Consider the following 21,345-nt stretch of genomic DNA (forward strand, 5'->3'; position numbering starts at 1 on the left):
CTTTTTAGAGCCGGATGAACTGCAAAGTTAAAGCCTCTTCAAAACAAAGAATGGAATGAAACGACGTTTCTCATTCACTTTTGTTTGATTTAAGTTGAAATCGGGTGTTTTTGTGTATTATCTGTCCGAATTTGAAGAAAATGGGTAGCAAAGGGGAGGAAACTACTGAGAAAGAAAGATAAATTATTATGCATCTATTCAACTTAAAAAAAACCGGTCCCGGAATAGCTGAGAGTATCCGTAGACCAAGAACAACAGTTCAGAGCATAATTGAATGATTTTTACACCAAAAACTTCGACAACAAACCAAGACAAAAAAACCCTTCGCCTCCCAGAGCCATGCAAGTTGACTGATAGAGAATAGCGAAAAATTATTCAAATTATTGAGAGAGAACCAAAAGGATCCTCGCCAAAAATGCGCGAAAAGTAGCGAAAAGTAGCTGGAGTTCAGTGGAAAGGACGTTCATTCCAGAACGGTGCGTAGAGTTTTGAATAAAGTCAAGTACAATGCTCGTGTTTGTCGTGAAAAACCTTTTTTTATCTGTATTATAGTGACTTTCAACTCATTTGGCTGGTGCAAAAATGCAAAGTTCGTTGTAAAGTGCAAAAATTCGTCACAATCTGTCAAGTGGCTATCGAGATGGCTTCCAACAAAAACAAAAAGTTATGGGCGTGGTACAGCAAAAACTAGGCCAGTTCCACAGATGATTCGCGAAACAGTTGGGAATCGACCATTCTACCGTGTCCCGTGTGGTAAAATCGTTCAAGGCAATCCGAACCTTTTGATTCGGGACGTGGCCAAGAATGTCAATTCTTCCATCTGGTTCGTCCAGCAGACAATGAAGCGGGCCGGACTTCATGTCTTCAAGGTAAGGAAGGCGCGTAACCAAACCGATAAACAGAATACGGTGGTCAAATCCCGCGGCAGGAAGTTGTACTGCGAGTGGTTGGTGCAGCCGAAGTGCATAGTAATGGACGATGAGATGTAAAGTAAAGCGGACACCAAGCAGATTCCCGGTCAGGAGCTTCTCATCGACAGGTTCCGCCTGGATGTTTCAAAGAAGTTCCGGAAGAAGAAAGCCGACAATTTTTTCAAGAAGAAGATTTTTTTCAACGAAGATGACACTCTCTTTTGGCCGGATCTGGCATCATGCCATTATGCGAAACCGATGGTTCGAAGCCAACAATGTTGTTTTTTGTGTCTGTAGTGTTCACACCTTCAAATAACACAAAATGCAACATCTGTGTTCAACATCAACATGCAACAACATCACAATGCAACAATGTGTTCAAAATGCAACACATTGAATTTGTATAACGCCTCGATGGTATAAATGTCAAAGACAGAAAAATAAATAGGTCTTGGATCCCTAAAAGTCAACAAGTGAAGACGTATTTAATCGGTTCTACCTCCCAACGCAACAATAGAAACATTTTGGGCAAATATGAAGGTCAAGCTTTGGAAAACAGGGAAGGTCTTCAAAACAATCAGGATTTGAAGAATGAGTAGATGAAGGTATGTAAGAAAGATGGCGCAAGTGTTGCACTGGATTTGATGGGTAAGTCCAAGGTGCTGGTATTTAGCATAGGAGAGGAGGTTGAATAAACCAACTTTGCAAAAACATAACTAATGTGTGTCTATTCTTTTTCTGAGAGTTACAAAAATATCCAACATAAAATTAATTTTGGATGATCATTTTCGTCTGTTGCATTTTGTTGCGAGTACGGGTTTTACAAATGCTATTCTCACCTGTTGATACATCTCTGATCGTCGCACTTGAAATTGTGCTCCAGATCACAGTTCGAGTTGCATGGTCCGTCCGGAGATTGCTCCTCATCGCTCCCGTCATCACAATCCCGATCGCCATCACAGGTGAACCTTTGGTCGATACACTGAACTCCGTTTCTGCACAGAAAATTGGTTCCGATCGAGCAATTCTTGGGTGGCGTTGCGATCGCTACCACCGGTAAACACTTGAGCTTGTCCTCATTCAGCACGTACGACTCCTCGCAGACACATTCCGGTTGCACTGGGGTGTTGATACAAATCCCGGGGCATCCCTTGTCACACAACTTCTTGTGATTATTGTTGTACTGTGTGAGATTGTCGAATATTTTGATGCCAAAGATTTGCGGCTTTTCGAATGCGATCGTGTCGATTGATTCCGGATTGCTTAGGTTGAGTCGTTCAATGTTACCTCTGACGTTGTCCGAGAAGTAGATCTGCTGTTTATAAACTCCGATCGAGATGGGATAGTGATTGCGAGATCGCCCATCATACAGGAGCGTCCGGTGAAGTCCGTCCAGGGTGACGCTCTCGATCATCCCCGTTCTAGAGTCACACCAATACAGACGCTTCTGGGGCTGATCCAGTACCAGTCCACTGGGCCAAACCATTGGTCGTTCACGTCCATCTACCAGTACTTCTCTCCGATTGCCGTCCATCCAGGACCACTCGATGCTTCCACCGGATGGAGCCCACGAGGACCAGTACATGAGACCCTTTTTGGGATCCAACGCTAGCGATTGCGGCCGGATCAGATCCCTCAGCACGATGAGCGCGGCAATCTTCGATCCCAGCTTGAGTACGGTTATTCGACCTCGCTCGGAGTTTGTGTAGAACAGATTGTGACCAACCCAATCGTAGGCGAGTCCATCACAGGAACCCTCCGCCTCCCATAGCTTCTCTCGGCCGCTGCCATCCAAACTCTGACTTTCGATGGAGAACTTTGATTGGATTCTACGGAGAAAGAGGTATTAAATCTGTAATATTATTGAGGAGATTGATCATGCCAATAAATACTCACTTGTCATGATGCGCAAAATAAATCAACTGATCCTCGATGTGATAATCGAACGTGATGTCCCGGCCTAGATTCGTAACCGGTACGATCGCCTCCTGCGACTTGATTCCGAGCGGGATCCCGCGGATAATGCCCGCGTTCGCTTTGACGTAGATCAGAAAGGTCGGTCTTTTGATCAGCACACACTGATCTTTGGTCTTGAGCCGATAGCCGGGTGAACACATACACTGCCCAATGGCGACAGTCTTCTTCCAGGCCGTAATACACAGATGGTCGCAGCCTCCGTTCTGATTACGACAAGGATGCGCCACTTCCGGTTGTTTCTGTCGGTGGAATATGTGCAGATGAAACGCCCGTGTAATGTCCGCTGTTATAAGTTGAGCTTCGGCGGTGAACTTGTCGATCGCCACAATGGAACGATTTTTCCGCGACGCAAGGTATATTGTAGACTCGAAAACGTTCACCGTGTGAATGGATTGCATGTATATCATGAACTGGGCAGACCTTTTCAGAAACCACCGATTGCTTCCGTCGTAGTTAACTCGTTCGATCGAATCTAGGTAGGTATCGACCCAGTAAATGTGCTGCATGACAATATCCAGCGCCAATCCCTGGGGATAGACGATCTTCTTGTTTACGAGTGCGGTTCGATTGTTACCATCAAGAAGTGTTCGTTCCACGCTGGCTTGGAAGTTACCCCATTTGACAAAGAACAGAAAACCCTTCGTCGGATCCAATGCCATCCCCCGAGGCTTCGCAAGATCGTTCTCCAAAATTATTGTACAGTGTCTCAGCTGTCCCGAACAGACAAAAATGATCTCCCGCTGATCATCGAGAAAGTACCAGTTCCCGGAAATCCAATCGATGCTAATATGGTCGACATTGTTGATATTTGGAAACAAATCCGGCATGGGCATCATCCAGTTGTGCGTCACATTGTCTACGCTATAACATTCGAACACCGCCGTCTCGGTAGGCTTCCTCACCACACAAAAGGTTCGATTTCGGTGGTAGATTTCCAAGGCCTGTACGTTGCTAATATTAAGATCGATGGTGGTTGAGTTAGGATGAGCGGTGGCAGTGCCGTTGATCACAGGAAATTTGCGCACTTCAGTCGGGGTTACAAAGAGCAGTGACGTCGGCTCTTCTTTGGGAACTGAAACAGGCAGTATAACAAATTAAACCATAACTAGAGCATCAGTGACGGTCATAATACATACTATTCACAGCCAGGCACTTGCTGCCATTTCGTACGTATCCTTTGGCACAGGTACACTCGTACGATCCGGGTTTGTTCTCACAGAACTGATCGCAGATGCCTTCCATCCGGCATTCGTTGAAATCCTCACAGTCTCGCCCCTTGGGCTGACTTCCTTTGGCACAAAAACACTTGGGACCACCCGGCGTCTGTCGGCAACCGTGGACACATTTCAGTGCATCACACTCGGAGGAATCGTTCGTGGGACACCTCAGCTCATCGTTCGAACAGTCCCACACTCCGTCGCAAAATTTTTCTATTTCTAAACACTTACCGCTACTACACACGGTTTGCGTTGGAAGACAATGTTTCGAGCTGCGGCACAGCTGGCCGTCCTCGTCGGACATATCGATGGTGCGGAATTTCTCCACCACACCGCAGTCGGGTTCCCCGTCGCAGGTCCAACCCGCCGGGATGCATTTGTTTGTGAGCTTGCACTGGAACTGGTCGTCCTTGCATTTGTGAGCCTTGTCTGGAAGAATGAGAGAATGTTGTTGTTGATGACTTCTTTTTTATTTAGAGTGATTAGGCATACGAATAATTTGAACATAAAATAGTCGCTATCTTCTACGGTCGCTAAGATCTACGGAGGAGAAATTCACGTCGATTTTGCTTCTACTTATATTTCCTGACCACGGCACACGATTCTGTTGCTAGTAATACCATTGTTCATGATCCTGTAAGGGTCAAATAGAAAAATACGACCAGAAAACTCGTCGATAAGAAAGAAATATACAATAGAACCACGATTATCCGCGGAATTGGCTGGCAACGTCACCTCGGATAACGAAAAACTCGGATAACGCGATAGTGAATTGGGGCTGAAGACCTACGATAAACGAGAGGACGTTAATTTTAAAAAATTGAAAAAGATGAAAAAAAAGATGAACAAACTGGAAGAATGTGAAAGAGAAAATGACGGAGCAAAACAGTAGAGGAAACACGGGATCCAGAAACATTGAGCGGTATACAGAACGTCTCACTGACCAGAAGAGAACAGAAAAACTGAGTAGTTTTGAGTACACCAGGAGGAATATGGCGCAGTATCGAATCTTTCTTGAACTTCGAGAACGGAAAACAATCTGGATGGATCTGAGGATCTGAGGATGGAAACCAACGTAACCGAAATGATATACGTGGGACAGTACAAAATCATGGTTTTTGTAAACAGTAAGGTGAAAACTAATTTTTTGATAGAAGCGATTTACGAAGAAGATGACGCATATATAGCATACGTACCAAATCATTTGATATCGATCATAGGAGTAGTCGCAATAATTACAGCAAATATCAATTTGGAAGTACTCAAGGCGGTGATCCAGAGCGAACTGCCAATAATGGAACTTATTAGGATGACCAGGTATGGAGAAGGCGTAGAAAAAGTGCCAAACAACAAAATAAGCATGACTTTCCGTGCACATGCACTGCCTAGAATCATCAAAATGTTCTGCTGTCCGAGGATGTACTGAAAGTCTAAGAGTTGGACATAAGACAGACAACTGCAAAGGAGTTATGAAGTGCCAGATTCCGCTGGCAGCAAAGCGACACGAACTACAAAAAAAATTTCAAAACTACTGATTGGCATCGTTTGGTTTTTTTTGGGAACAGTTTAAAGCTGACATTCAGTCTGAGAGGATGATAAGTCAGTTCTATACATACATACATATGTTGCACCCTTGAAAACAGCACGCAGCGCGGCATCTAGGCTTTTATTTGTGGATTTGCATCTGTAACACAATAAAAAGTATATTTTCTGTCAAGGATGCTATCTCTTCTGCCAACGCTAGTTTGGGTGTAACAGAATCATACACCCAACCAACGAAGGGTAAATTGACTTGGAAGAACCTATTGCGTGAGGAATGGATAAAGACTATACAAGAGAGGAAAGTAGTACAAACTGCTGCAAAAATGTACGAAGAGGATCCGTACAACCACAGGCACAAGCAGCTGCTCATGCAATTAATTAACAAAGTAATCTTATCGTCGCAGGTGTTTTGGAAACAGGAACCAAAACAAGAGAACAAGTGCCTACCTCTCACTGACAAATTTCCTTAAGCTCTATAAAAGTACAATGGAACTCGCTTTCGCGGATAATCCGCACCGCGGATCCGATATTAGATTGAAATCAGATTGAAATCAGTTAAGCATTACGTGAAAGAGAAGATCGTTAGTCAAAGACGTAAGAACTTCTAAAATTATTGAATTCAGATGTATACATTTGGTAAGTCAAATTTAATGTTTTTTTTTCTGAATCGTATACAGTCGTAACTGAACCTGGTTTAACTGGACTGCTCTATAACTGGGCGAACGTTAACTGAACTTTGGTTCAGTAAAAAGCAGAATTTCGTAATCAAATGACGCCATATTCAATTTGAAAATTTGCCGTGAGGGGCATCCGAATGTAATTTGAGATCTTAAAAAAATTGACATTATTTTCACATGACAAAAAGATTGATCAAATTACAGAAAATAATTTCCCCAAATTATATATCATATCTGTTGTCGAACTTAATGCGAAACTTCCAGTGGAAATCTTTTGTTGATCAACGCGAATCAAACAATTCATTGAAGTTCCCCACGACTCTATCTGACGTTTTACATGCCAGTCCAGTTAGAAAGCGAATGTCGATAACTGGACTTTTTTTTTGGTTCAGTTACCGAATGATTACTGTACAGTAAACATTCACTAACTGGGCGAAAAGGGAAGACCACTTATCGACATTCGTGTTTTAACTGGTCCGGCATGTTAAACGTCAAATAAAATCGAGGGAAACTTCAATGAATTGTTTGATTCGCATTGTTCCTGTAATTGGATAAACAAAAGGATTCCAATGGAAGTTTCGCATTGAGTGCGACAACAGGTATGACATATGATTTGAGAAAATTATTTTATGTAGTTTAATCAATGTTTTTGTCGTGCGAAAATAATGTCAATTTTCATAACATTTAAAATTACATTCGAATGCCCCTCACAGCAAATCTTTCATTTGAATATGGCGTCGATTGTTTACGAAATTCTGCTTTTTAACTGGTCCAAAGACCAGTTAACGTTCGCCCAGTTAAACAGCAGACCAGTTCAACCAGGACCAGTTAGCGAACGATTACTGTATTGGTACAGGCTCAGTCAATCATTTTCAAATTCCATTATTGCAATTCTTCATTTCGTATTTTGGTTACCTTTTCATGCTGTATTGATTTAATCTTATTTATTATTAGATGATTCGACAAAACTCATAACCTGATTTGTCGGATTTTATCTTCTCACTAGCTGATCCGGCACAAACTTCGTCCCGTCCAAAATTTGTGTTTTGTTATTAATACCTTCAAACATCCACGTTTTCTTACTATGAGCAAGTTCATGGGTCCATCCGCAGAACTGTTCATTGATTGATCTTCTAATCGACCTTATTGAATTTACCTTTTACTATAAAATTCCTAGTATTTATAACAAAATGATTAAAAATTCAATTTATAATTATATTTATTGGAGTAAATTTAACATTTTTTCCTCAACATTTTTTAGGGTTAGCGGGGATACCTCGATGTTATTCAGATTTTCCAGATACTTATTTAACATGAAATATAATTTCTTTTTTTGGTAGTTCTATTTCATTAATTGCAATTCTATTTTTCTTATTCATTATTTGAGAAAGTATAATTACTAAACGAACTCCTTCATTTCCTATACAATTATCTCCTTCAATTGAACGATATTACTCTATACCACCTATAGAACATACATATTCAGAACTCTCTATTTTATCATCAAATTTCTAATATGGCAGAATAGTGCAATGAATTTAAGCTTCATATATAAAGATTTTTTTCTTTTATCAGAAAATGGCAAGATAATTTAGGATTACAAAATAGAATTTCTCCGTTAATAGAACAATAAAATTTTTTTCATGATCATACTATTTCATTTTTAATTATAATTGCAACCCTAATCGCTTATATTATAATTATACTATTTTATAATAAAATTACCAATCGATACCTTCTTCACGGTCAAACAATTGAAATAATTTGAGCGATTATTTTCATATACAATTCTCGTTCAAGATTTTTCAACCACTTGCAAAAAACATGTTTCTCCGTTACATGGAATAAATGTTTTATACAGAAAATATGATAGAATAAAGACAGCCCTAAATCGTTAAATTCCTTCCTCGAGTTATGCTCTCATCAACACATCCGGCGATCCTTTTTTTTTGTATAGATAGAAGAAGATATAGGAGTGCGTTTCATCACATTAAAATCCATTTCCAGTTTCGAACAAAGATCAATTTCGCTAGCGCAAACATCAAATGGACTAACAGCCCTTGTCACTATGTAATCGTAGAACATATAGGAATTTAATTTTCCGAATTTTCCCTTTTTCCTTCAGAGTTTTCCGAAAATTTTCAATTGCCATGTTTGGTTGGAATATTGTTGGTTGAAATATGTGTAATATTTTTATGGGACCCTCTATGGGACCATTCCAGAGAAGGGAGGGGTGTCATACCATTATAGAAACATTTATTGCACCCTAAAACCTCCACATGTCAAATTTGGCTCCATTTACTTGAATAGTTTTCGAATTATGCAGAATTTTGTTTTTCATTCTTACGGCACCCCCCTCTTAGAGATGGGGCTGGAGAGTCCAAGCACCATAGCAATATTTATTGCACCCTAAAACCTCCATATGCCTAATTTGCTTTCATTTGCTTGATTTATACTCGACTAATGCAGGATTTTTTGTCTCATTTGTATGCCAGCCCCCCCTTAGAGAGGGGGGGGGGGGGTGGAGAGTCTTGGTTTCATTTGCTTGAATAATTATCGAGTTATGCAGACATTAGTGCTTCATTTGTTGGCGATGCCATGTTTTACACGATTAAGGGTTGAGTTTGAGTAACGAGTAGACAACAGGAGGTCCCACTACTTGTATCAATTACAGCAGATATTTCATCAAGCAGGTTATGAGGGGCGTACTGTTCGGATGATATTGTGCTCCCGTGGCCGAGTGGTTAGCGTCATAACTAACATGCCGGGTGTTCGGGTTCGATTCCCGTTCTGGTCGGGGGAATTTTTCGTCAAAGAAATTTCCTCCGACTTGCACTGTAATCACGCGTATTCTAGAGCTTGCCACTCAGAATGCATTCAAGGCGTGTTATTTGGCATAGAAATCTCAACTAAGTACTAATAAAAATGACGCAAGTAATACTACGTTGAGACGGCGAAGTTCCTCTAGGAACGTTAGTGCCATTGAAGAAGAAGAAGAACTGTTCGGATGAAAGGCACTGAAGGTTTGCTGTCTAACGTCTCTAGGAACGTTAGTGCCATTGAAGAAGAAGAAGAACTGTTCGGATGAAAGGCACTGAAGGTTTGCTGTCTAACGTGATAACGTGAAACCTTAATGAAACATAAAATGAACGATTACAGGATCACATATGACTTTTAATCATAACTTAACAACATGACGAAAAACTTCCTGAGTGAACTACGGATTCACATTTATACAATTTATTTGTACATATAACTTTGCTTGAACTATGGGGACATCACATGTGCACATGGACAAAACAGGGTACCTGGGGAGTGCGGTGAGGACACAAATTTCCTCACCGACTCCTTCTGCTTCTTTGCGGCGGATTCTTGGCCGGTTGATAGCTTCCAGCGGGTCTGTTGAAGGCGCGATGGTAACGGCGCAGCCTTTTCTCCGACGCGTTTTGGTTCGTCGGGTCTCGCCAAGAGGAATTTCCCTATTTTAGCAATTTGTTCACAGTTAGAAAAATGTCCCTAAATTATACAATATATGTACCTGTTGTAGTCGCTTTCTTGCTCGTTCAATTTTATTGAGCGTTTGTTTGCTACCTAGGAACAAATGATGGCACTGAAACAATTCAACTTTATCACCACAAAGACATCACGTTATATAAAAAGAACTTACAATTAGCGATCGCGAACAGAACACACAATGGTTCCGCGATGTCGGACAGTTCTTGGCAAAATGGTCGAAGAACATTGTAGTCCACAGATAAACCGCAGGATATCTCGCGATTCAGAGCTCAAGCTCAGCCGAAGACAAATTCCCCAAAGCATCCCCTTGTGTGCATCTTGCTTCAACTAACCGTCCTTGAATACGACCTTCTCATTCCCCTCCCTAAACTCAAGGCCACGAAAGTAAGCGCTGCGCGAACAGACACTCATTGGCCGAACAAATTTGGCGATTGAGCTTTCGCCCAGGGAGGTGGGATGGGAAATCTAAGCTCTTAAGTATACTTTCTGGAGTATCTTTCAGTTTACTTTCGGTTGTGAATTAGTACAGGTACATTGTAAATGTTTCAGTGTGAGTTTTTGAATTTAAATTTTGATATTTGAATAATTACTAACTATCCTAACCAATAAATAAATTAATAAGTATATACATAAATAAATAAATAAATAAATAAATAAATAAATAAATAAATAAATAACTATGTATATATAAATAAATAAATAATTATAAATACACAAAAATATTGTAAATAAATAAATTTAGAAATAAATAAACAACACTCAATAAATATGCACACCAATAATAAATAAGTAAATAAATAATCCAAAATACCACATGATGAAAACAGTTGTGGCAACTGTTATTCATTTATCAAAGCTTGAAGTTAGCGTGAAAGAAAGATATTCTATCAGATTAGCACTCCCAAAGGCAGTTTCAAGTCGTTATATTTTGAATGATGAATAATTGAAAAAACTGTTGTTTTTTTAATATTTAATTCCTAATTCTTATTTTAAAATTTTGTCTATACATGTCCTGATATTCCACAAGCACTCATCATCATTAGTATACTCTTTCGAAATCGATCTCGAAGCTGAACTTACTCATTATTCTCGAAGCTCCATTATGAGCTTCTACTAATCAAACAGTCGATAAATTACCACAACTACTGCTTGCAAAAAACTAAAGGATCTTCCAGAATTATTCAATGTGATAGCCGTCGTGCTCCATCAGAGAAACGCCAAACTTCGTGTTTCTTTGACAACACGGCAATTTAATTTGGAGTCGGGCTGGAATATGCTATGCCATCCGGTTAAACTAACCCGATATTACACTTTCAGATTATCACAGGTTAAGGTCCCTGTGAACATAGTGTCGAAGAAGCATAGAAAATATCATTCATCTATAGGGGAAGTCCGGGTAAGACGTCCATGTTAAGCAAAACAGGATGAAACATGTATTTTTACTACATATTTCAACATTTCTTCACATCCATAACGTAGCCATGTCTGTTTTCTTTGTAATGACATGAGCAAGAACGATTACGAATAGGCTAACCAACAGCAGAAACGAAAATTCTAAACGCATTCATATTACTTCATTCTCAAATAAATGCACCACAACAACCTTCCGCTTCCATTATGTTTCTTTCAGTTAGAATCATCAAATAATCTCGAATTTTTGTTGTCGAACCGAAAACGTCGAGCAATTCTAAATCCAACGTTCGTGTTTACAATCGCAATAATATGTGCCGCTGTTCATAACAATATTGCTACGTGCCGCTGTTCACAAATGGGCTGCCAGGCTTTCGGCCGTTATATTTATGAGTTTTTATTTTGTTTCTAAGGTTTGTATTATTCTTAATGATGGATGGGTTTTAGTAGTAGGAAACATTGTAGTGATTGTATTCTTTCCGGATTTTATTACATAATACAAGAAAAAATATGTTAAAATGGTTTTATGCTTTTCAGAAACCATCTAGGCATGAAACAATTGCAGAAAATATCTGAGTGATTTGGTAACACTTGCATTGACTAACTCTTCATTAATCTCCATACTGGAGCGATGTGCCCCATTATAAGATGGTTTAAAAAATTGCATTTTGATATAAAACATGATTTTTAAAATTTTGTCATTAGAACTCAATCGATAGCTCTGGTATCATTTGAGAATGTTTTGAAGTTTACAAAATTAAAATAAGTTTTTTATGCTTCAAAAGTTTTATGACAGAAGCGGTCAAAATTGCATAAAATCATACATTTTTTATATATCATTATTTTATGAAGATAGACGTGGTTTTTTGTGCTACAATACATTTATTTGTATTTATAATGAAATAAGTTATAAGCGCAGAACAATCCTGCCGATTACGCGTTTTCCATGATTTTTCATGGTGAGGCGTTTTACCGACACGGCTCGTTTTACCGAAAGCTCCCCTATATATAAAAATGGATTCCTGTCTGTCTGTCTGTCTGTCTGATTTTTATGGACTCGGAAACTACTGAACCGATCGACAAGAAAATTGGTATGTAAGGGTTTTTGGGGTCGGGGAAGGTTCTTATGATAGTTCGAGACCTCTCCCCCCTTTCTAAGGGGGGCTGCCATACAAATGAAACACAAATTTGTGCATAACTCGAAAATTAATCAAGCAAATGGAGCCAAATTTGGTATGTGAAGGTTTTAGGGGGCACAAAACGTTTCTATGGTGAACAGACACTCCTCCCCCCTCTCTAAGAGGGACCACCATACAAATGAAACACATATTTCTGTATTATTCGAGAATAAATCAAGCAAACGAAACCAAATTTGGCATGTAGAGGTTTTGTAGTACAATAAATGTTTCTATGGTGGTTGGACACTCCTCCTCCTTTCTAAGGGGGCAGTCAAACAAATGAAACATAAACTTCTATATTACTCAAGAACTAATCAAGCAAACGAGCCAAATTTGGTATGTGAAGGTTTTAGGGGGCACAAAACGTTTCTATGGTGAGCAGACACTCCTCTCCCTCTCTAAAGGGGGGGCTGCCATACAAATGAAAGACAAATTTCTGCATAACTTGAAAACTAATCAATCAAATGAAACAAAATCAAGTATACGGAAATTTTAGGGAGCGATAAACGTTTCTATGGTGAATAGACCCTCTTAGAGAGGGAGCCCCCCCTCTTAGAGGGGGGACTCCCATACAAATGAAACACAAATTCCTATATTACTCAAGAACTAATCAAGAAAACGAAACCAAACATGGCATATCGAGGTTTTAGAGTGCGATAAACGTTTCTATGGTGAGTAGACACTTCTCCCCCACTCTAGAGGGGGGCTGCCATACAAATGAAACACAAATCTCTGCATAACTCGAGAACTAATCAAGCAAATCGAGCCAAATTTGGCATGTGGAGGTTTCTATGATGAATCAACACTCCTCCCCTCTCTCAAACGGGGAGGGAGCTACCATACAGATGAGGCATAAGTTTCTGCAGAACTCAATAACTAATCAAGCAAATGGAACCAATTTCGGTATATGGAGATTGTAGAGAACAATAAATGTTTCTATGGTGGTTTGACACTCCTCCCCCTCCCTAGATGGGGCTGCATTACTCGGGAATCAATCACGTAAACGGAACCAAATTTGGCATTCGAGGTATTAGGGAGCAATAGATGTTCCTATGGTGGTTCGACACACCTATTCCCTCTCTACTGTCACATAAATGAAACACAAACTTCAGTATAACTTAAGAACTAATTAAGCAAATGGAACCAATTTTGGGATGTGAGGGTTTTTGAGTGCGAGAAATGATTCTATGATGGTATGACACCCCTCCTTCCTCTGGAATGGACAAACCAAACATGTTTCAACCAAACATGACGATTGAAATTTTTTGGAAAACTCTGAAGGAAAATGGGAAAATTCGAAAAATTCAATTCGCATGTGTTCTACAATTGCATATTGACACGCGTTGTTAGACCATTTGATGTTTGCGGTAACGAAATTGATCTTCGTTCGAAAGTGGAAATGGATTTTGAGGTGATGAAACGCAATCCTTTATCGTCTTCTATCTATACAAAACTAAGACAAGACAAAACTCGAGAAAGGGAATTGTCCGATTTAAGGCTATCTTCATTCTATCATATTTTCTGTATCAAACATTTGTTCGACGTAACGGAAAAATATGTTATTTGCAAGTGATTGAAAAATCTTGAACGAGAATTGTGTCTGAAAATAATCTGATATTATGATGACGAGTTTTGGTAGAAGTACTAGGAATTTTATAGTGAAAGGTAATTTTCAAGGGTAGATTAGAAGATCAATCAATGAACAGTTCTGCGATTGGTCCCATGAACGTGCGCTTAGTAATAAAACGTGAATGTGATAACGAAAAATAAATTAATGAGAGGAATTGAAAAAATAATGTGTTTAAAATAAACTGCTGCAAATGAAGTTTCCTTCCTGTACCCAAAATTTAATAACATCAAAACATGATAAACTATCATGCAAGATTTTCCGACAAACCCAGCGGATGCGGCGGTTATGGGATTACCTATAAACCAGCAGATTGAATCATGTTGATTCAATCAATCACAATATTCTCCTGCTCTGCAAATACTACTCTCGCAGTATCCCACCGCACCTCGCGTTCGAGTTCTCCCATCAAAATATGCAGTTTTTCTGCCACCGTTTGGTATTCGGTATCAATATCTCCCGAGTATATCTAACCAGCAATCAGTAATCGATGCGACACAATCATGCAGAGTAATAGTGTTTACTGGATTGACACTCACCGCAATCAATTTCGTCCGATCCGTCCGGGCAGTCGGTATAGGTATCACATTTCCAGTGCTGTGGAATACATTTGCCATCGCCGCATGTGAAGTGGGACCGAGGACACGTAGCTGGAATGGATGGAATGAGAAGAGAGATTTATTGACACAATTAGTTTGAATTCGTCTGCTCGGTCAAGCGTCTGTATTGCTATCATTATACAATCTTTTTTTTTTCTTCGTCCTGGTGTTGTGACCGGCACGACACATCCCAGACACCTAGCGTGACAGATTCGTAATAATATCTGCGATAAAAATCTCCTACGTGATCGAGGCCAAAGCGCTCGCATTCTACACAGGGATATGAAAAGACCGTCCTCCTCCAGAGCGCGCGGGATGGTACTTAAGCAATAAAGTTTTTAATTAAACGACTTAATATTTACGACGCCTTTGAATGCGCTGCTCCTTTGACTCCTGGAGCGAAGCTAAAACAAAACGGAAAAATGAAAAGCGCTCCCGCCGAAGAAAGACTCCAAATGAAAAGCCAACTCGAGTAGCTGCTAGAGGTAGAGAGGATGGCGCGAAAAAGTCTAGAGTGTGGGATTTTCAGGTGAATTTTCGCGCTGCTCACGCGGCTGCTAAATTGCCGAACAAGGTACACCTCCCACCCACTGTAGACTATTCCCGAGAACTGGTTCGGCAGCGAAGAGTGAGAAAACGATTTATTTTTATGACAGTAGCTATCGATTAATTAGAATTTATTGAACGACCCAAACCGAAATCATTTAATTGGGGCTTTTGAAGTTATTCCGCTTGCGGAGAGAGAGGACAAAAAATTCGGACTGTTTAATTCGATGAGAAACTGTTGATCTATTATAGTCATTAAGGGGGTTGATAATGGATTGAGGGTTGGAGATGTGAATTTGAAATAGGCTCACTTCTTAATTTGCTGGATGCCGAGATTGTCGGTTTCTAATTAAATTTAATGGCATCACCTGTGATGATTGGTTTCCTTGAATTATGGTTTTAATTGTTATGTTGGGTATTTGGGAATCCTTTCTAAGCGATTATTTGTGCCATAGATTCTATTGAATCAAATGAGCGATGGAATTCATTGGATTAAACAAGCTCCGAAAGTGAAGTAGTATTGAATTCTTCAAATATTCCATTCGATTTACGTTTAGTTATTTTCATTTCCTTCATTCGCCAATGCATTGTTGAAAAATTACAGCAATATTTTTGTTGACAATGTTGAACATTTTTTGCTCGCATTTGAGAGATAATTAAGAGAGGTAATACACATAGTTAATTCAAGCCAATACAACATCGTCAAAAGCAAGTTTGAAGAACAATGAGTGCTACGAGGATTCCGAAGGGAATTTTTTTTTTTCAAATTGGCGTGATCGATACCTCATAAAGTTTTTAATCAATCGTGAACTAATAAATTTCTATTCAAAATGATGACCATTGGAAGTAGCATATTTTTTCCATCTGTCAGACAATTATTGAATGCTTCTCAAAAAAAAATCTTTATTTTATGAGCCAAATTAGACAGCGAGCTATTTTCGCACGTTTTCATAAAAATTCGATGAGTGTGTATGCCATCGATGAAAACAAATAATAATTAGAATAAGCGAAGTCTTTTGAACAAGCAACATACGGCATGCGATCCCAATTGAATAGCTAAAACGTTTCCCCGGTCGGTCTCGCTCGGCATAACGGGGAATTGTCACCAAGAAAAATCACTTTGTGTTACATTTTCTGATATTCCGGTCGTTCTCGAAATCTCCGAAAAAAGAATTATACTAATAGGAGTACCGGTAAGTTTCTTCATTTTTTTTTCAAAAATTAATGCTTTATTCTGCAAAAAATATTGCAAATTTGATATTCAAAACATTGTCTATCGCTAGTCACAACTTTTTCTCATCTTTCTGACAATTCACGGATCCCTATGCGGAAATAATAGGTTTGTGGGCTAACCACGAATCGATCCAATTTTTCACTTCATCAAAATTGGAGAAGTGCTGGTCAACCAGGCCATATTGTATCGATCGAAAAAGGTAGTTATCGGACGGATCCATGTCTGGAGAATAATGCGAGTGGGATATGAACTCCCATTTCAGCGTTTCCAAGTATGTTTTGACCGGTTTCGCGACATGCGGCCGAGCATTGTCGTGCTGCAGAATAACTTTATCGTGTCTCGTATTGTACCCGTTTTCCTTCAATGCACGGCTCATACGCATCAATCGTCGTCGGTAGAGGCCCCCCGTAATGGTTTCGTTCGGTTTTAGCAGCTCATAGTACACCACACCCAGCTGATCCCACCAAATAGGCAGCATAACTTTCTGGCAGTGAATATTACGCGCGGCCGTCGATGTTGATGCATGGCCGGGGTATCCATACGTTGCCCAACGTTTAGGATTGTCGTAATGGACCCACTTTTCATCGCCAGTAACGATTCGATGCAAAAAAAAAACTATTTCTTTTATTCCGTTGGAGCAGTTGTTCGCACGTGAGAAAACTGCGTTCGACGTCTCGTGGCTTCAATTCATGCGGCACCCAATGTCCTATCTTTCGGATCATTCCCATTGCTTTTAAATGATCGGATATGATTTGCTGAGCTACTCCAAGTGTATCTGCAAGTTCATGTTGCGTTTGTGACGGATATTGATTGAGTAAAGCCTCTAATTCTCCATCTTCAAACTTTTTTGGCGGTCCGAAACGTTCTTCGTCTTCCAAGGCAAAATTACCACTTTTAAACCGTGCAAACCACGATCGTTCAGTTGGAGCATGGTCACCATAAACTTCCACCAAAATGCGATGACTTTCCGCAGCTTTTTTCTTCATATTGAAGTAATGAAGTAACACTCCCCGCAAAAACACTCTCGTTGGTACGAAATTCGACATACTCGAAGTGGCAAAAACTATGTTGTTTACGCTCCAATTTTTTGACATATACTGAAAAAGACGTGCGATGACAGTAGCGTTTCAACGAATGTCGGGAAATTTGATTTACTGGAAGAATAATCAAGTTACGCCAATGGTTGTAAAACCGAAGAAACTTACTGGTACACCTTATACTTTTTATAAAGTTACAAGGTATTTGCTAGGGGTCTTCGTGGCCTCATTGTAATTTACATTTTATAGAAACCATAAGCATGTAGCATGTACACGATTAATATCCAGCCCTGTTACAGCTGAAATGCTAATGAGCCTTAATAAATAAACAATGGATAAAAATGGGATAAATAAAATAAAAAAATTGAATAAAAAAAGGTGGAATATTCATATCTTTATAAATGAAAATAAATCGTCACATGTGATCGCAAAACTCGAGAACGATCCGATTTGAACTGTCTTATTTGTTTGAGTTCGAAGTAGTTCGATGTAACGGTGAAAAAAATTGGACTTTGTTGGAAAATTTTGAAAGAAAATGTAAAATTCGGTAAACGCTGAATTCTCACATTTTTACCGTAATAAATAAAACTGTTTTCAAGCTAATCTGATAAAGTTAATTGTATACCACCACCGTAGATGTCAAAACTGTACATAAGTCATCGACTCGACTAATATCAACCCTTTGCGGTCGGAATCAATTTCCCTTTAAAGAGATTCTCTTATCTTTCCACGCTAAGAATATTTTGTTTATACCGAGTACCGTTAATTATTATTCATAGAAACTCCGTTTACATTGGTGAAAAAGTTCATTAGACATTGAAATTGGTTCAGAAAAAATGTAAACCATTGCATCGTTGAATACAGTATGAACACTAAACCTACCGATGTTTCATGTATACCTATTCCTACCACAGCGGGTCAAGTGACCCTTGCTGAATAGTTAGTGAACAATGACTCGATTTGTATAGTTTTGTAGAGAAACGTTGCATATCATATTTCTCCATGTAATTTTCGACAATTGAATAATGGAATGGAATTTTTGACACGCAAAATAGCACTGTAGCTTGGAATGGTTACTGTTAGCTCGCTTGGATAGTTAGCAATACCATTAATTCTAATCATTCACTATTTATTCACAAATACAACGAAATATATAAAGCAATAGCAAAAATGTGTAATGCAATGGTTTTGTATCACAACCACATACACAAATAACACATACAAATCATATGAATGTTTGCACGAGTCAAATGACCCGTTGCGGTAGTTAGGGCAGATTACATATATTCGGTTGGGGAAATAGAAATGTCGTATATTGTTAATATATGGCAACACTTAAATATATCTTGTGTTGTACTTATCACATCGGGTCATAAAATACGGAAAAAAATCGTGTAGTTTTTGGACCCGATTCTGTAACGATTCGCACAGCACAGCGTTGGTTTGATCGATTTCGTTCTGGTGTAGTGGCTGTCGAAGATACACCCCGTACTGGTAGGCCAATCGTCGTCGAATCCGATAAAATCGATGAAATCATCCAAGTAGACCGGCATGTGAGCACTCGCCCGATTGGCCAGGAACTGGGTATAGACCAAAAAACCGTTTGGAACCATTTGCAGAAGATTGGACTCCAAAAAAAGCTGGATGTATGGGTGCCACACGAGTTGACGCAAAAAAAAAATTTTTAGACCGAATCAACGCCTGCGATGCACTGCTGAAACTTAACGAACTCGACCCATTTTTGACGAAGATGGTGACTGGTGATGAAAAGTGGATCACGTACGACAGCCTAAAGTTGAAAAATTATAGGAGGTTGTGTCCAAGATACGACCGCATTGTTGACGTAGAACTACGCTGTTATTTTATATAAGTCGATTGTTTATACCTTCGGATATTATTCTATAATGCTGTGAAATTTTAGAAACAACTGCTTAGTAGAATAATCTCTGAAATGATTTTTTCATTGTAGAATCAGTTGACGTTAATTGATTGATGATTCATTCTTGCCCTCGCAAAACAATCGTATGTCGCAATTTATTTCATGTCAATGCATTGAAAATTTACCTCGAAGGCTATTCCGGTGGCCTTTTTCGAAATTGACATAGACTCGGCTACAGTCGATTATATACATGTTGCAGCAGCACCATTATTCCATATCTCATAACTACATCAATATATCTTTGGCACCGCATGTAAACAACAACAATGACAACACTTGTAAGTATCAAATATCATGCTACATGTTATTGAGTATTGCCTCAAAGGAATCGCACCTCTAGATATCGTTCGTACAAACTAAGCGTAAACCAAGCGCCAAACAAGCGTTCACCATAGCATGCATACAGAGCCATACATTGGTGGCTTGAAACTACTAGCAATATAAACATTTCTCATCATTTTGCGCTATTCTCAAAAGAAACGCTTCTGTTAATATTACTGGCCTCGCATTACTTTCTCATGCTCAAGATAAGCGCATCTGTCATTCTTAGTGGAGAATGTTTTACTACTGGCGAGCGAAACCAAATCACATACAACATTCCAGAACGACATTTACTTTCATGGTGACTAAATAAACGAAATAATCTCTTTCTGTTAATCTCAACAACCTTGAAAAGAGTAGCTTTGCTTCATTATGATCACGATTAGCGAGCGCAAATGCAATCCTAGTTGAAGGCAGTTTTGCGACTGGCACGTGAACCCAAATAACTTATAACATTCCAGTAAGACATTCAAGATGCTTGGTATTCCTAAATAATTTTTTGGTGCATAACCTTACCGTCTGCTTTGCCATAACGTCAGTTTAATGCATTGATGTATTCTCAAAGGCACCAACGAGGCCCGTATGAAGACGGAAAATAAACAATGTTAACTGCTTGGAAAAAGACTGAATTATGCCACACAGCTTGTACTATGCTGTTACAGCCATCGATGTGAATTCGCTGATGAGTTTGTCAAGAGCGACCGCCTTCACCACCAGCGGGGGGAGCTTGATTTTGGTTGCTGCCTGGGCGTTTACATTTTCGACCGACGCGCCGAAATCGCCTACTTCGCTGTTGTTCGGTGCGGTGTCACATTCGCGAAGGCTCGGTTCATTCAGTGCGAGCGCTTTTCACTGCACCAACACCGCGTGCATCATTAGATGACGCTTACCTCGTAATTCTATTGCCCCTGGCAATGCGTTCGTTTTGTGCAGGGCTCGAGGCTGCCTTCCTCTTCTTCTTGCTCATCACGCACTACGCGAAGCGTCCAATTTATGACGCGGAAAGAACACACGATACGAATAACGCGAAAAACGAACAGAAAAATCAAACGACGATTTTCAAGTTGGATTATCACTGGTGGGGTTCAATCTTAGATCGAAGTGCAGCGAAAGCAAAGTGAACTGGATTACTCAACAGTCCGATGCCGAATGAAAGTTTGCCTCAACGAGATCCACTGTTTATACTCTAGGCAAGTATTCCCCTTCATTCTTCTTCTTTTCCTTTGTTCACGGAGACTTTAAATCTTACGATTTCCCCTCCGTTGGTCGTCAATAAGTTGCTCGTTATTGATACCTCTGTTCGGGAAAGCACTCAAATGGACAGAACAAATGTATGGGAAAATAGAAACACTTAAAGTTTTCATGAATTTTAACCATTTACTAACCAGGGGATTCTATTGTATGGCATATTAAACAAATCTTACGGAATTTCCGATTCGTTTAGTATGTAAATCGCCAAAATCCGTTCGCGGCAAAAATAGTTATTAACGTTAACTTTATTTCATAAAAACGTGACCTGTTTTCTGATTTGACACCCTTAATGAAAGACGTAGTTCTACGTCAAAAAGTCGTGGTCGAAGCGCGATGAGCCGGCCCCCAAACCATCGCCAAACC

General features: G+C 39.6%; 1 protein-coding gene across 1 annotated transcript in view; it reads right to left on the bottom strand.

The window, feature by feature from the left end:
* LOC129769908 (low-density lipoprotein receptor-related protein 1) overlaps positions 1–21,345 on the bottom strand; it is a 274,104-nt gene that overhangs the window by 65,778 nt on the left and 186,981 nt on the right. The window contains exons 3-6 of the mRNA XM_055772444.1: positions 14,595–14,705; positions 4,025–4,534; positions 2,808–3,960; positions 1,751–2,740 (exon numbers count right to left, since the gene is read on the bottom strand). Of these exons, the coding sequence (XP_055628419.1) occupies positions 1,751–2,740; positions 2,808–3,960; positions 4,025–4,534; positions 14,595–14,705 (2,764 nt within the window). The remainder of the gene's footprint in view (positions 1–1,750; positions 2,741–2,807; positions 3,961–4,024; positions 4,535–14,594; positions 14,706–21,345) is intronic.

The sequence above is a fragment of the Toxorhynchites rutilus genome, chromosome 2 (genome assembly GCF_029784135.1).
Source record: "Toxorhynchites rutilus septentrionalis strain SRP chromosome 2, ASM2978413v1, whole genome shotgun sequence".
In the NCBI taxonomy this organism is placed as follows: Eukaryota; Metazoa; Arthropoda; class Insecta; order Diptera; family Culicidae; genus Toxorhynchites; species Toxorhynchites rutilus.